Source organism: Crinia signifera, chromosome 2 (assembly GCF_055691185.1).
Source record: "Crinia signifera chromosome 2, ASM5569118v1, whole genome shotgun sequence".
NCBI classification, from domain to species: domain Eukaryota; kingdom Metazoa; phylum Chordata; class Amphibia; order Anura; family Myobatrachidae; genus Crinia; species Crinia signifera.
The window spans coordinates 13,765,454-13,783,125 of NC_139218.1; the positions used below are offsets into that span (position 1 = coordinate 13,765,454).

Sequence of the window (17,672 nt, forward strand, 5' to 3'; positions counted from 1 at the left end):
TAACCCTTTGCCTGCTGTTTTAACTAATGTGTGTTTAATGCCTCACTGCCCAACACTTTAGAGGCATCACTTTAAGACATTAATCAATGTTGAAGTTTTAATAGAGTGTGCTGGAAGCTCTTTGCAGAGCACCATAACACACTATTAAAACTTCAACATTGATTAATGTCTTAAAGTGATGCCTCTAAAGTGTTGGGCAGTGAGGCATTAAAAACACATTAGTTAAAACAGCAGGCAAAGGGTTACAGGGTCTCTCATATACTTCTTCTTGCGATTGTTTGGACGGGAGTACATCGGACGTCGCAAGTAAAATTGTACATATGTGTACGCGCAGAACGGTCGTATGTTTTGGACGGCCGAACGTGTATTCGGTCGATCGAACGGTCGCAAGAAAAATGAAATTGTACATATGTGTACCCAGCTTAAGGGAGGGAAGGAAAGGAGAGGGGATCTGCAGATAGGCTGATGCCTGCACCCAGCAGCCAGACAGAATGGCAGCCCCTCCCCCAGCTTGTGTGCCACTAAGACCCACCCCCTCAAGGGCCCAGCTAAGCCCCACCCCCTCAAGGGCCCAGCTAAGCCCCATCCCCTCACATAGCTTCACAAAGCCCCAACATCCACTCTGAGCCCCGGCTGGTCACAGCAGTGAAAACAGAATTAGTTGCTGCCTGACTCTGGCAGCCAGGGAGGTATTCTCATTGCTTCTTGCAGACCCCGCAGGCACTGGCTCCCTCAAGCCACCGCAGGGTCTGTAACGCCATTGTTACACTACTGGGTGCCCCTCAGATTCTGGAACCACTAGGCAGCTGCCTAATGGTAGAGCTAGCCCTGATTCCAAGCTAAGCATTTCCAGTGAGAGTCCTTCATTACACTGCAGGAAGTGTTAGCCACAACCACTATCACTGTATAATACTGTAAATAGGAGTGTATCACTCTGATTCAGTACTATAGGAAGATTGCTGTCATTCTAATAATATTGCTCTTAATTTTCTTGTAGGGGGGGGGATCTGTCTCATAATCAAGTGTATTTAAACCCTCCACTTATTTATGGCCCTCAAATTTGCTATGCATTTTAATGGGTTCATATCCTTGATTCCACACCTTAAGAGTTCCAAAATGAAATACTATCACCTGCTTTAGGGCCAAATGTATCAAGCTTCAAAAGGGATAAAATAGAGAGTGATAAACAGCCAGCCAATCAGCTCCTACCTCACATGTCACAGACTGGGTTTGAAAAATAACAAGTAGGAGCTGATTGGCTAGTTGTATATCACTCTCCACTTTATCACTTTTTGAAGCTTGATACATCTGGCCCTTAGGCTGAGACAGATGGGGATCTCAGTGTAGAATACTGGCTACGGTATAAAGGTGTCAGCCAACACTGTGTATTGCAGCATGTTGTGTCTTTAACAGTCCTCTGAATGCACCTACAATGGGAATGTGAACTGGTCCATGAATCAATGGAAGAAAGGGGCCTGGTCTGATGAATTACATTTTATTTTGCATCATGTGGATGGCTGGGTGCATATGCGTTGCTTACCTGGGGAAGCGATGGCACCAAGATGCACTATGGGAACAAAGCAAGCTAGGGAAGCAGTGTGCTGATCTGGGTAATTTTATAGCAGGAAACCTTGGGTCCTGAAGTTACTTTGTCACTTACCTACCTGAACATTGTTGCAGACCAATCATGACAATGGTATTCCCTGCTTGGCAGTGGCCTCTCACAGTAGAATAAAGCACCCTGCCATACTCCTGAATGCTCAGGAACAGTTTGAGGAACAAGACGAAGAGTTTAAGGTGTTGACTTGACCAGATCTCAGACCAGCTGAGCATCTGTGCTGTAAAAACAAGTCCGAGCCATGAAGACCCCACATCACACCTTACAGGACTTAAAGGGAATACTGATAACATCTTGGGGTCGGGTGCTACATGACACCTTCAGAGGTCTTGTGGAGTACTGCTATGGGGTCCAACATGGTACCAATATTTGAGAATAGAGATTTATGTACCATATTTATGAACAATATCTACAGTATGCCAAATGTGAGATTCTCCATAGTCAGTAGACCTCTTTGTGATTTTGAAGGGTCATGAACAGTCTTTAAATCGATTTGTATAATAAAAATTGATTTCCCATAAGTAGTAACTGAAAATGACTTTGTTTCCAAGGTGCTTTGTATCAGTAAAAGGCAGTAAGAGGATTGTTCTATCTGCATTTTTTCTGTCCATCATCTTCATCTCCACTTCGTAGAACTGACTTCTCATGTCTCCATCTTTGTCTACACAAGTGCACTGAGGTCGTGTTCCACTAAGCATGATCTTACTATTCATTTTCATTAAAACAGATGTGTGGCATAAAATGAACTGAGCTTTAAACCAAATGTCCATGTGCCAATTACAGGAAAGAGAAAAAAAATGCTTAAACAATGATATAGAAAGGTACTTTATAGTGCAAATGAAAACTCTACGGTATAATGGTACTATAGGCATTCTCCTGACGGATGAAATGTCATGCCCCCATTCCCAACATGCTGGAGCCTTGCCACCCCTAGTCACTCCTGGCACTTGGTTACAGTGTGAATGATGTGCACATGTGATACATTATCGCTGCGGAGCAACACCATCGGACGGGAAGACACCAGAATAACAACAGCTCAGTCCTCATGACCCTAACCAGTTAAGGTGCACTCATTACTCACAGACACATTTTTAAGATCCACATTGTAAGTATTTAACTTGTGCTTTTGTGAGTAAACCTGGAAAATGAGCTTTTTTGGGATCCTTAGGACCAAGTGAGAGAACCTATGTATTAAACCTAAAGATTGGAGAAGTTCAGAAGTTTCCCATAGGAACCAACAACCAGTTTATAAAAAATGGTTTGTAGAATCTGATTGGGGTCTTGTCTTTAAAAGGTTTATTATATTGCCCCTAAATACAGTTAGAGTATTTGAAAAATAACATATGAAAACGCTTCATGTTTGCACCAATGGGAGGAGCTGCTGGAGGGCACCTACTATGCACAGTATGATTCCATTCATGAAAGTCAGTGGGAGGAAATACACAATACAGGTAAGTTCAGACTCTTCTTCTCACCTGGTGAATAATATAGATGCCATATTCCAGCTGCTGTCTCTGGAGGAACGGGTGTAAGTGATACAGTAGGTAGACAAGGTGTTTCTCCCGGTTCCGATATGGGATCAGGATAGCTACTTTTTGCTGGGACTTGCAGTTCTCCGGGTGGTAATGCCCATTCTCCACCTTTGGGTTCTTCTTGCTCACGTTTTGGAAGTTTAGAGAGGGGGGAAAGGTGAGTGGTACAAGCCCTCCTGCAATGAGAAAACAGATGGTGACAATGACAGAACCGGCACATTTACATGATCTCATTGGCAGAAGGGGTGTGGTAAAGGGGTCCGATAGTCGGGATCCCGACAGTCATTATCCCGACTGGCCGGACCCAGACAACATGGTGAGCGCAACTAAGCCCGTTGCGGGCACGGTGGCTCGCTACGTGAGCTACCTATTCTATTCTCCCTCTATGGGGGTCGTGGACCCCCAAGAGGGAGAATAGCCGACGGACGTCGGGAACCCGGCTGTCGGCGTTTTGACAGTCGGGATCCCGACGTCGGGTGAATGCCTGTCGGGATCCCGACTGTCGGGACCCCGTCCGGCACCCGGCAGAAGTGGATACAGGATAACACTATACACCTGTACTGCGTTATCTGTTATGATTCTGTGCCCCAGTGGCATCAATAAGGAGAGCTGGCCTCATCCAGGTGTTAAACGCCATGGGCTGACCCCAGATGGATCACAGATGTTCCAACATAAGCAGAAAGTGGCCAAGCAGATGGTGGCTGTTTTGTAACCAAGACTGGACATATATGTATATCTACGATACCACTCATGCAGCAGCACACAGTTATTGGGGACTGCTACACCAACCGATGCCAGCCTTTTCTAGTTGCCACCTCAACTCATGATTGTGGTGGTATTCTCCATCACAACAATGCACCTACTCATGAGTCCAGGAAACTGAGGATTGTGGACACCAGCATGGTTTGCCAATGGGATGGACCAATAACCACTCGGCCGGCCAGTTCCATAGTCCGACGGACCAACAGATATTTTCGTTGCTTTTCTACAGCCGCACATGGGAAATGGTAGCTTACGGCTACTCCGGCTAGTGGGCACTTCCTGGTGCTGCTAGCTAGGGACGTGCAGGCAGGGGAGGCAGTGCCTCCCCTGTCAATAATGATTACCATAACAAGATAATACAAAGAAAATACTTATTACACCTATTGGGCAAAATTTACTAAAATACGAATGGCCGTAGTCGTAGCCGTTGCCATTTGTACCCATACACGCCCGCAAATTTGTAAATTCATATGTAAAATACGGCCGGTAATTGAAACGAAAATACACCTCTTCTTTTTCTGTGCTGGCTTCACTGTGTGAATTTTTTTTTAAAGCTGCATGGGGTCCCCCCCCTTACCCGTGGCTATGATCAGCCCCGGGCTCAAAGTACCGGTCCTGGTTTTTGAAATTCAGGGGCCAAAGAAGTTGGGGGTCCCCAGGATTTCTAAAACCAGCACAAAACCAGGCAGGTCCTAGTTTCCAAAATACAGGGGGAAAAAATAACTAAAGGTCCCCCGTATTTTGACAACAGCACCAGGCCCAAACAGCCAGCAGGGTAATGCTCCGGTGGAGCTCTGCTGCCGATTGGCTTGGGGGCGGCCAATCCCTCATTTTGGGGGAGGAGCCTCAAAAGTAAACAGACATTTGCGGTTTGTCCATTACAAGGTCCAGGTGTGCACTTTCTTATTGTAAACCCCATGGGTATGAATGTTTGTAGTGTGAATTAAAGTTTTGGTACTTGTGTATTATCACGGCGCCCGTACCACTAGTATGCGATGGCATGCGATGGACCCGATTTGAGGCTTTTCCTGGGATGAGTGTACAATTTTAACATCGCATTGCATCACATGCCATTATAATGGCATGCGATGCGACGCAATTTCAATGTTAAATGCCCACCCAGACCCGATTTTTAATTGTATCCCCACCCTGATGGGTAATGACAATGTTAAATGCCCCCCCATTGTTAACGCCACCCCACTATCAATGCCAACCCGAAGCGTGGTGAGCGCAGCGAGCCCATGAGGGGCGGCGGTACACGTCCTCTGACCTTTTCATACCCCCACTATCCACGTCGGCGTGGAGTTGATTTTATACTAGGTGATTCATCGCGCCCTACGGGCGCTCTTCACACCGTCGTAAGGGGCTGCGCCCCCTTCATTTGTGAATGTTTGTATTGTGAGAAAGATGGTTAGAATTGTATGAAAGATGCCTGTATTGCAACTTGAGTTATAGGTGAAATGTGTTAAATAGAGAGCATATGATTTGGAAGGGGGTGTGTATTGTTTTGTTTAATTAAAAAGCGGTTACAGAGTAAGATGTACATTGAGAGGGTACAGTGACATTTGTGGGTGTGGGGGGTGTGTGCGTGTTGTTTAGGTGTGTGGGTGTGTGCAATAGTATAGTAGGGTGTTTCTGAGTCAGCGGCTCCCCACTGGCGGAGGTCACGACACAGGAAAACAGGAGGCTGGGTAGTGATAGGGGTGTGTGGGCATAAGGGGGACTAAAGAGGAGGGTGGGGGACACTGTGCAGCTTCTGTCCCGGCACCTTAAAAAAATTTGAAACTTGATTGGTTCTCCTTTGCCATTGATGTAGGGAAACCATCTGGTCCTCCCACATCGATGGCAAAAGTATTCAACATCGGCCATAAACCATCGATGATTTGAAATCCTTGATGGTCGATGGGCATCCCTAGAACTGGAGGAGGGTGGGGGACAGTATGCAGCTCACGGCAGTGGGTGAGCGTCTTCTCACACTGGGAGGGAGTAAGGGGATGTATGAGAGCACGAGGCTGTATAATAGTGGTATGTGGGCAAGATATTGATAAAAGTTGTGGCACTGGTGCAGAGGACCGTGGGGACACTTCTGGCAGTGGGGGCCTTGAATCGCTGGAATGGGGGGTCCGCAAATTGCGGGAGGGGGGTTGTGGGAGTCAGTGAATTGCGGGAGGGGGGGTTGTGGGGGTCCGTGAATCGCAGGAGGGGCGCGCGGGGTGCCGTGAATGAAGGGAGGGGGGGCACAGGGGTATGCAAATCGCGGGAGGGGGCGCGGGGGGTCATGAATCGCGGGAGGGGGAGGTCGTGGGGGGCCGCGAATCGCTTGCTGTGAATCGTGGGAGGGGTGTGTGAATTGCGGGGTGTGTGTCACGGGGGTTTGCGAATCGCGGGAGGGGGCGCCGGAGGTGCTGTCGGGTTCCGTGAATCGCGGGAGGGGGTCCGCAAATCGCAGGAGGGGGGGGTGCCGTGAATCTTGGGAGGGGTGGGGATTTGCAAATCGCGGGAGGGAGGTGCAGTGAAGAAGGGGGGCGCGGAGGTGCCGTGAATCGCGGGGGTGCCACAAATCACGGGAGGGGGGGTCGCGTGGTGCTGCAAATTGCGGTAGGGGGGTCGCCGTGAATCGTGGGAGGGGTGTGTGAATCACGGGGGGGTATCACGGGGGGTCGCGAATCGCAGGAGGGGGTGCCGGAGATGCTGTGGGGTTCCGTGAATCGCAGCAGGAGTTGCGAGGAGTGCCGTGAATCGCGGGAGGGGGGTCCGCAAATTCCGGGGGGGGGGGGGCGCGAATCGCGGAAAAGGGGGGGCTAGAATCGCATGGGGGGGGCGCAAATTGCAGTAGGGGGGTGCCGAGAATCGCGGGAGGGGGCGCAGCGAATCGCGGGAGGGGGCACAGTGATGCCACGAATCGCGGGAGGTGGGGTCGCGTGGGGTTGCAAATCGCAGGAGGGGGATCGCGAATTGCGGGAGGGGGTGGCTCGTGGGGGTCCTGCGTATCGCCGGAGGGGGGGTCGCGGGGGTCCCGCAAATTGGGGGAGGGGGGATCGTGGGGGGTTCCTCAAATGGGGGGAGGGGGGGTCGCGGGGTCCCACGAATTGGGGGAGGGCGGGAGGGGGGGCGCAGTGAATCGTGGGAGGGGTGTGTGAATCACGGGGGGGTGTCATGGGGGGTCGCGAATCTCGGGAGGGGGCGCCGGAGATGCTGTGGGGGTCCTCAAATCACAGGAGGGGTTGCGAGGAGTGCCGTGAATCACGGGAGGGGGGTCCGCAAATTCCGGGGGGGGCGCGAATCACGGGAGGGGGGGCGGGGGGGCTAGAATCGCGCGGGGGGCGCAAATCGCAGGAGGGGGGTGCCGTGAATCGCGGGAGGGGACGCAGCGAAGCACGGGAGGGGGGCGCAGTGAATTGCGGGAGGGGGCGCAGGTAATTGCGGGAGGGGGCGCAGTGGTGCCATGAATCGCGGGGGTGCCACGAATCACTCGAGGTGGGGTTGCAAATCACAGGAGGGGGTCCGCGAATTGCGGGAGGGGGTAGGTCGCGGGGGTCCTGTGAATCGCGGGAGGGGCGGTCGCGGGGGTCGCGCGAATGGGGGGAGGGGGGATCGTGGGGGGTCCCTCGAATGGGGGAGGGTTGCGCCGTGAATCGTGGGAGGGGTGTGTGAATCACGGTCGGGGGGGTGTCACGGGGGGTCGCGAATCGTGGGAGGGGGCGCCGGAGATGCTGTGCGGTTCCGTGAATCGAGGGAGGGGGTCCTCAAATCGCAGGAGGGATTGCGAGGAGTGCCGTGAATCGCGGGAGGGGGGTCCGCAAATTCCGGGGGGGGGGGGGGGGGCTAGAATCACGCGGGGGGGCAAATCGCAGGAGGGGGGTGCCATGAATTGCGGGAGGGGATGCAGCGAAGCACGGGAGTGGGGGCGCAGCGAATCGCAGGAGGGGGCGCAGTGGTGCCGTGAATCGCGGGGGTGCCACGAATCGTGGGAGGTGGGGTCGCGTGGGGCCACAAATCGCAGGAGGGGGTCCGCGAATTGCGGGAGGGGGTGGGTCGCGGGGGTCCTGCGAATCGCGGGAGGGGGGTTGCGGGGGTCCCGCGAATGGGGGGAGGGGGGATCGCAGGGGTCCCGCAAATGGGAGGAGGGAGGGGTCCGCGGGGATCCCATGAATTGGCGGAAGGGGGGTCGCGGGGGTGCCGCGAATCGCGGGAGGGGGTCCTCGGGGGTCCCGCGAATCGCGGGAGGGGGGGGCACGGGGGTCCGCGAATTGCGGGAGGGGGTGGGTCGCGGGGGTCCTGCGAATCGCGGGAGGGGGGTCGCGGGGGTCCCGCGAATGGGGGGAGGGGGGATCGTGGGGGGTCCCGCAAATGGGGGGAGGGGGGGTCGCGGGGGTCCCGCGAATGGGGAGAGGGGGGGTCGCGGGTGCCGCGAATCGCGGGAGGGGGGGCCTCTGAGGTCCCGCGAATCGCGGGAGGGGGGGGCCATGGGGGTCCCGCGAATCGCGGGAGGGGGTCGTGGGGGGCCCGCGAATGGGTGAGGGGGGGTCGCGGGTGGTCCCGCGAATGGGGAGGGTCGCGGCCCTCGAATTCCTCTCCGGGCTTCTCCCGGAGAGGATTTTGTGCAAGTCGACAACCCTGTACCTCCTGCTGGCAATATTAAAATATCAGAAATAGGGGGTGGACAGTGGGCGGGGTCATCAGCAGGCTGTAAAATTAAAAAAAAGATCTATTGGCGGCACATATAGAAGTGCCTCAGTGACAGGGTTGTGCCTTCTGCCTATATGAAAGCACGGCCCTGTCACTGAGGCAGATGTGATTTGGACCCTCCTCTTCTCCTCCCTGCACCTCATAGCTGCTGCTGCTGCTGGGTGGCTCCTCCTCACACACAGATCGACTGCTTCTCCAGCTCCTGCCTGCCACATGTACAGGTGTACACAAAAGAAGGGAGGGGACAGTAGAGATTGGGTGGGTGCACTCTGCAGATCGTTATGTAAGGCGTCCAACTGATTATGTACACTTTAAAATTTAACTTTTATTTGGTATGCTTTAAAAGAGAAGGAGTATGCTAATTACTGATTCTCATTAGAACCGATATATAGAAGTGCATAAAGTTTAGAAAGGTGATTAAAAATGATCGTGATGTAGACGCTCAATTAATTTATATGTGTTTCTGTCTCATATTATTTCCTAATCCGCTTAGGAGAAGGAACTTTTGTTTATTGATTGTATGTTTTTTCTGACCGTATTATTTTTTACTTTTACTTTAACCAAGTGTTTTGCTTCCTTTAACTTTAAGAGCCCTTGGGCTCCTTGAATCTTCGTACACTTGGGTTTTATGTGGATATAGATAGTATATACTTTTTCCACTATATAGATATGTGACGATTGGATTGTATCGGTAGTACACACTGACCAGTCTGTCTTTCAGTTGTCACTTCAAACGCTGGATAATAATCTCACATTATACACACTTTCTCATATTATGGTGCCCAATTTTATAGTAGGTGCTTGATGGTGTATTAATCAAGTCTACACCCTTGTAGATGGTCACTGAATGGCCTTTTCAGATATCTGTAACGCTTCAGTATAAACTTCTCATGTGGGTGCTTCCAAATATGTGTGTGTTTAAGTGAACATTAAGACGGGCATACATTAACCACTCCTGGTTCATCCAATCATGTTATTGTGTCACAATATATTTATATGTGTTCTCCAATATTTTTTAGATGAGTGTATTATTTAGAATGCTTTCTAAGTCATCCAATCACTTATACTTGGTAATAGTTCATTGCATTTGCTGTTCGGCAAGTTCAATCATGCGTACAGTGCCAGATTAAGCCTTCGGGGGGCCCGGGGTACTTTAGCCAGGGGGGCCCCCTTGCACTTGTCATTACTGGCCGCACACTGCATGGGAGAATATTACACTGTCAAAACACAGAGTAAAGGCAGTATAAACTTGGTCAATGGGTAACTGCATATATATATATATATATATATATATATATATATATATATATATATATACACATATATATACACACACACACACATACACATAAATACATACCATATGAAAAGTCTGTGTTTGTCCCTCTGCACCTTACTCTGTAGGAGACCTCACAGTCCTAGTGCTGCCTTTGATTAAAAACCCTCCCATGACTAAGCTGCTGCTGCTGTTCTCCATGGGCATGTAATGAGCTCCACCAATTAGAGCTCAGCACAATCCTCTCAGCCTCTGCCCTCTGGTTTAAAGTGTCATGGGACTTAGACAACTCCCAGGAATGCACTGCACACTTGTGCAATCAGTGTGCCTTGGCTCCTGATGCTCAGCACCATTAATCATTGGCACATAGGTGAAGCTGCAGCACTACCCCACTCCCATGCACAAAACCTTTAGCTAAAAAAAAAATATATATATATTTTTGAAAAATACATGCCAACCACAGGGGGCCCCTAGCTAGTGGGGGGCCCAGGGGCACTGACCCCTTGTGCCTCCATTATAATCCGGCCCTGTTCAATTTCACTAATGAAATTTTTTATAAAATTCCAGCAATTTTTCATCAATGTGCTTGACCCCTCGTGCATGTAAGATCAGTGGTCATAGCACGGTCACTAATGTAACAAACAGGTGCTGAGAGAAGTACCTTTAGAACACTATAGGCACTGTATACAGTTATGCTCTGACCGTTGAAATTACATGCATATGTGATTTAGCATATTAACAATAAAGCCAAAAAACGGCAGAAATATAAAGGGTTTTACTGACAAAATTGGATGATGTGTACACACTATTGAACTTGTTTAAAAATCCACTGAATATACAGGGGCCTGATACATACGCTGGTGCCGCAGCGCTCACATTAAAGGAAGCGGCCAGCGTCTGCCCAGCGCACATAGCACGCGGCTCATGGCTATTCTGCCTGACGTGCATGCATGAACGCTGTTTCCTATCCCCATAAAGTGTTTAAGTGCAAATGATCTGCACTATAGGGGATAAAGGATCCACATATCAACCGATAAAAATGACCGCTAAATAGAGTAGCATACGTAGCGGTAACTAACTGCACGGGTCACAAATAACAAATAAGGTGTTGTGGAATGTATTTTTAGGAATATTGCAGGCACTGTATATAATTATTAATGCTATGACCACTGATCTTACATGCACGAGGGGTCAAGCACAGTGATGAAAAATTGCTGGAATTTTATAAAAAATGTCATTAGTGAAATTGGTTAGTGTGTACGCATGATTGAACTTGCCGAACAGCAAATGCAATGAACTATTACCAAGTATAAGTGATTGGATGACTTAGAAAGCATTCTAAATAATACACTCATCTAAAAAATATTGGAGAACACATATAAATATATTGTGACACAATAACATGATTGGATGAACCAGGAGTGGTTAATGTATGCCCGTCTTAATGTTCACTTAAACACACACATATTTGGAAGCACCCACATGAGAAGTTTATACTGAAGCGTTACAGATATCTGAAAAGGCCATTCAGTGACCATCTACAAGGGTGTAGACTTGATTAATACACCATCAAGCACCTACTATAAAATTGGGCACCATAATATGAGAAAGTGTGTATAATGTGAGATTATTATCCAGCGTTTGAAGTGACAACTGAAAGACAGACTGGTCAGTGTGTACTACCGATACAATCCAATCGTCACATATCTATATAGTGGAAAAAGTATATACTATCTATATCCACATAAAACCCGAGTGTACGAAGATTCAAGGAGCCCAAGGGCTCTTAAAGTTAAAGGAAGCAAAACACTTGGTTAAAGTAAAAGTAAAAATAATACGGTCAGAAAAAACATACAATCAATAAACAAAAGTTCCTTCTCCTAAGCGGATTAGGAAATAATATGAGACAGAAACACATATAAATTAATTGAGCGTCTACATCACGATCATTTTTAATCACCTTTCTAAACTTTATGCACTTCTATATATCGGTTCTAATGAGAATCAGTAATTAGCATACTCCTTCTCTTTTAAAGCATACCAAATAAAAGTTAAATTTTAAAGTGTACATAATCAGTTCGACGCCTTACATAACGATCTGCAGAGTGCACCCACCCAATCTCTACTGTCCCCTCCCTTCTTTTGTGTATATCTAAAATTTAGAGAAGGGTAGCACCACTTTCTATTCTCTCCTTGCTGAATAAAAAGGTCAATCCAAGACAAATATAAATGAGAGAACGCAGATACAGCCTATAAAAGGCGAACAAAAGGACGTATCAGTGCGGAACATATTCCCCTCCCCCTTTTCCCTCATATTATCGACATGTACAGGTGTGTTAGGGAGCTGGGTGTTTGCAGCACTGGGTAAATGTGTGTTATGAAGGGTGCAGGCAGGGCCGGCTCTACCATTAGGCAGCTTTAGGCATCTGCCTAGGGCGCCGGGATCTGGGGGGGGCGCCACCAAGTATGCAAATCAAAAAATGAAGGATGTCTATGAGGATCCTTGTTGTGCTTACTGCAGATGGCGACTGTGGAACTTCTAAGACTTCACCTCCATACTTTCCCTTGAGACATACTTCCCTACTTTGCTTCCCCCCCCTTCTTGTACTCAGTTGTGGGTGACAAAAGGGAGGGTGCAGACTGCCTCCATGGAAAGCAGGGGTCTTTCCCACCTTCCCGGGGGGCTGTGGGGACCACATGATTTTTTTTGGGGGGGGGGAGGAAGGGGGGGGGGGGAGGAGTAGGTTGAAGTTCTGCCTAGGGTGCTGAGAAACCTCACACCGGCCCTGGGTGCAGGGCTGCTGGGGTACAGCAGCCATGCAGCCCTGAGAGCTAAGTGTGTGCAGTGCTGGAATTCAGGTGTGTTACTGAGATGGCTGGGGTACAGGTGTGTTACTGAGGTGGCTGGAGTACAGGTGTGTTACTGAGGTGGCTGGGGTACAGGTGTGTTACTGAGGTGGCTGGGGTACAGGTGTGTTACTGAGGTGGCTGGGGTACAGGTGTGTTACTGAGGTGGCTGGGGTACAGGTGTGTTACTGAGGTGGCTGGGGTACAGGTGTGTTACTGAGGTGGCTGGGGTACAGGTGTGTTACTGAGGTGGCTGGGGTACAGGTGTGTTACTGAGGTGGCTGGGTTCAGGGCTGGGATATAGGTGTGTAAGGGAAATGGCTGGGCGCAAGGCCAGGGCACAGGTGTGTGAGGGAGGTGGCTGGGCACAATGCCAGGGCACAGGTGTGTGAGGGAGGTGGCTGGGCACAATGCCGGGGTACAGGTGTGTGAGGGAGGTGGCTGGGCACAAGGCTGGGGTACAGGTGTGTGAGGGATGTGGCTGGGCGCAAGGCCGGGGTACAGGTGTGTGAGGGATGTGGCTGGGCACAAGGCCGGGGTACAGGTGTGTGAGGGAGGTGGCTGGGCGCAAGGCCGGGGTACAGGTGTGTCAGGGAGGTGGCGGGGTAAAAGACCAGGGTACAGGTGGTCAGGGAGGTGGCTGGGCACAAGTACAGGTGTGTGAGGGAGGGGGCTGGGCACAAGGCCGGGGTACAGGGGTGTCAGGGAGGTGGCTGGGTAAAAGGCCAGGGTACAGGTGTGTGAGGGAGGTGGCTGGGCAAAAGGCCGGGGTACAGGGGTGTCAGGGAGGTGGCTGGGCACAGGGCTGAGGTACAGGTGTGTGAGGGAGGTGGCTGGGGTACAGGTGTGTGAGGGAGGTGGCTGGGCACAAGGCCGGGATACAGGTGTGTGAGGGAGGTGGCTGGGCACAAGGCCGGGGTACAGGTGTGTGAGGGAGGTGGCTGGGCGCAAGGCCGGGGTACAGGTGTGTGAGGGAGGGGGCTGGGAACAAGGCCAGGGTACAGGTGTGTGAGGGAGGTGGCTGGGCACAAGGCCGGGGTACAGGCGTGTGAGGGAGGTGGCTGGGCACAAGGCCGTGGTACAGGTGTGTGAGGGAGGTGGCTGGGCGCAAGGCCGGGGTACAGGTGTGTGAGGGAGGGGGCTGGGCACAAGGCCGGGGTACAGGTGTGTGAGGGAGGTGGCTGGGCACAAGGCCGGGGTATAGATGTGTGAGGGAGGTGGCTGGGCACAAGGCCGGGGTACAGGTGTGTGAGGGAGGTGGCTGAGTGCAAGGCCGGGGTACAGGTGTGTGAGGGATGTGGCTGGGCACAAGGCCGGGGTACAGGTGTGTGAGGGAGGTGGCTGGGCACAAGGCCAGGTTCAGGTGTGTGAGGGAGGTGGCTGGGCACAGGGCTGGTGTACAGGTGTGTGAGGGAGGTGGCTGGGCGCAAGGCTGGGGTACAGATGTGTGAGGGAGGTGGCTGCGCACAGGGCTGAGGTACAGGTGTGTGAGGAAGGTGGCTGGGCACAAGGCCGGGGTACAGGTGTGTGAGGGAGGTGGCTGGGCACAAGGCCGGGCTACAGGTGTGTGAGGGAGGTGGCTGGGCACAAGGCCGGGGTACAGGTGTATGAGGGAGGTGGCTGGGCACAAGGCCGGGGTACAGGTGTATGAGGGAGGTGGCTGGGCGCAAGGCCGGGGTACAGGTGTGTGAGGGAGGTGGCTGGGCACAAGGCTGGGGTACAAGTGTGTGAGGGAGGTGGCTGGGCACAAGGCCGGGGTACAGGTGTATGAGGGAGGTGGCTGGGCACAAGGCCGGGGTACAGGTGTGTGAGGGAGGTGGCTGGGCACAAGGCCGGGGTACAGGTGTGTGAGGGGGGTGGCCTAGGTGCAAGGCTGGGGTACAGGTGTGGGATGGATGTGGCAGGGTGCTGGCCAATGCTACTGTGCTATGGAAGTGGATGGACAGTCTACCTTTGATGCTGACTGGAGGAGGTGAGGAGGGGCACAAGGAGCAGCTCCCTCTAGCCAGTGCCTCACCAACCACTGACCTCACCGCATACCACTGCTGCTAGCCAGGATCAGCACTGCAGCAGCCAAGTAGAATAATGACTCTAAAGGGCAGGCAGATGGAGGGGCAGTGGTGGAAGGCAAAGGTGACTTCTGACCTTGCAGAATAACTAGCTAATGAGTGCGGCCACAGTCACTTGGATTGGCACCAGCCAGTGCTGGTTACAAAAATATGGGGGACTCCTACTCTTTTGGTCCCCTGTATTTTTGGAACCAAGACCGGTCCAAGAGCCGGTGCTGGTTTTTGAACTATAGGAAACCCCTATTTCATTCCTAGTTAATTGTTAGCCTGCACTCTCAGTGATGTCACTGGTTCCTGGTGAATGGATAGGCTGCACTCTCAGTGATGTCACTGGTTCCTAGTGAATGGATAGGCTGCACTCTCAGTGATGTCACTGGTTCCTCGTGACTGGATAGGCTGCACTCTCAGTGTTGTCAATGGTTCCTCGTGACTGGATAGGCTGCACTCTCAGTGATGTCACTGGTTCCTCGTGACTGGATAGTCTGCACTCTCAGTGATGTCACTGGTTCCTCTGGACTGGATAGGCTGCACTCTCAGTGATGTCACTGGTTCCTAGTGAATGGATAGGCTGCACTCTCAGTGATGTCACTGGTTCCTAGTGAATGGATAGGCTGCACTCTCAGTGATGTCACTGGTTCCTCGTGACTGGATAGGCTGCACTCTCAGTGATGTCACTGGTTTCTCGTGACTGGATAGGCTGCACTCTCAGTGATGTCACTGGTTCCTAGTGAATGGATAGGCTGCACTCTCAGTGATGTCACTGGTTCCTCGTGACTGGATAGGCTGCACTCTCAGTGATGTCACTGGTTTCTCGTGACTGGATAGGCTGCACTCTCAGTGATGTCACTGGTTCCTAGTGAATGGATAGGCTGCACTCTCAGTGATGTCACTGGTTCCTCGTGACTGGATAGGCTGCACTCTCAGTGATGTCACTGGTTTCTCGTGACTGGATAGGCTGCACTCTCAGTGATGTCACTGGTTCCTAGTGAATGGATAGGCTGCACTCTCAGTGATGTCACTGGTTCCTCGTGACTGGATAGGCTGCACTCTCAGTGATGTCACTGGTTCCTAGTGAATGGATAGGCACTTGTAGATTTCTGCAATCTCAACCATATACAACAAAGCAGCTATAACTCACTCATATAAGGCGACAGGTAAGGACACATTTTTACATCCATTTTGGTGGTCTCTTCCCCAACAGTTGGGTTGGATGACTGATTTCCACAAATATTATCAATTGTAGACTGGAGCTTTGGGGAACTGTGTTTTCTCACCCTTAGGTAGAAGCTGGCACTGCTTATCAGCATTAACCACAAGGAAATTAAAAGGCAGAACTGAATCTTGGAGTAGAGTTTGCCTAGAACATTATTTATTCCCATCGCTGGTTCCTGCCTGATAGGAAGACGTCACACGTCCAAGCACTGCACAGAGTAATGTTGTGTAGGTCAGGTCCTCTCCTCCTCCTCCCGCATAGGCAATCCCTCAGCAAGCCTTCAGTGTGCGGGATGATTCACCGCTCACAGCCATCAGACCAGGAAATGGACCTGGGGGGAGAGAGATGCATCGATCAGTGCTGTGGTGGCTTCTTCTCTCTAACACCCATATAATAAATGGCTATAAAGACTCAAACCGCATTGGTAATGTATTTCTCCATTCACACAGTCAGTCAGTGACACATGCAATCCCCGAGAGTGAATGGCTTTGGTGAGTTTCATATCAGCTGGGCCTGTTCGCTCAAGTGGGGGGCGGGCTGGGGCGGACAAGGGGCAGGAATAGGGTGCAGGAGAAGGTGCAGCATTTTATAAGCATCCCCTGGGAATGCAGGCATGGCATAGACTGCTCGGGGTGGGTGGCTGAAGTCACGTGACAACAGCACCCGCCTCATATTTAGCGATCAGCTGCGGATATAAACGTCAGTTTTAACTGACATTTATTACCAAAGGGGACAAAAATCTGTAGCGACCATCATTTAATTTCTCTCCCCGAATCTCCTTGGTACCATGCAAGGGGATGTGTACAAGAACACACCTCTGCGCATGCATCCGCTAGCCGGAGAAACATTTGATGATCGCCAAATGATTTCTCCGGCTGTCGCTAATAAAAGTCATAGTATACAAGAAGAAGAAAAGGGACAGTTATTGGGAGCGCACAGACAACACATAAAACTTAACTTTTAATTTTTTATTTCATAAGACTCCCTAATAATATATTCTCTGGGAGATAACGGTGACATTTACAAGAATTAAAATCACATACATAGCTACACAGAGTGTGTTTCATTGTGAAATAAAGAGAAAAGAAATGGTGTATTAAAATAATACAAATGTCACCCTGAAAAATGTCTTCATTTATTCAGCATAGATTAGTGTCAGTAGGGGATTATGATTTTGGTTACTCTATTGTAGTTATATGTCCTTCTACTGATTGTGTCAGTCCAATATATAGGAGATATTCAGTAGACGTTATCAGTTCAATATCGGTAAGTATTGAGTAGGTCTGGGCTACTATCATACCTAGCGGAAAGAACCACAGTATTCAGATATTTATCAGGTGTATGGGGCTTTGTTGCCCTCTACTGGACAAATAATCAAATGTGGCTCTCACACCGTATATAATATTGTATTTTATTCACCAATGATAGCTGTCCTCTACTATTCGTAGCACTGTGACTCACTGTAATAGTTGAAATTCCTCATCCATCATAATGTATGAATTGAGGCTTTATTGCCCTTTATTGCCCTCTGCTGGTGTATTGTAGAGCTAGGTTAGCTATTATTATCATTATCTAGCTGATAGACATTTCAGTTGACATTAGCCGACACGTGTTTTACTGTTGACACCGCTTTCTCAGTGTTCTGACTAGCGAATAATTGTTGGTG

At 50.4% G+C, this 17,672-nt stretch overlaps 1 protein-coding gene across 1 annotated transcript in view; it reads right to left on the minus strand.

Moving 5' to 3' along the window:
* LOC146059392 (beta-1,4-galactosyltransferase 4-like) overlaps nt 1-16,172 on the minus strand; it is a 29,941-nt gene extending 13,769 nt beyond the window's left edge. Inside the window, exons 1-2 of the mRNA XM_083171577.1 lie at nt 15,932-16,172; nt 3,094-3,326 (exon numbers count right to left, since the gene is read on the minus strand). Coding sequence (XP_083027703.1) covers nt 3,094-3,326; nt 15,932-16,172 — 474 coding nt within the window. The remainder of the gene's footprint in view (nt 1-3,093; nt 3,327-15,931) is intronic.
* Nucleotides 16,173-17,672: the final 1,500 nt, after the last annotated feature.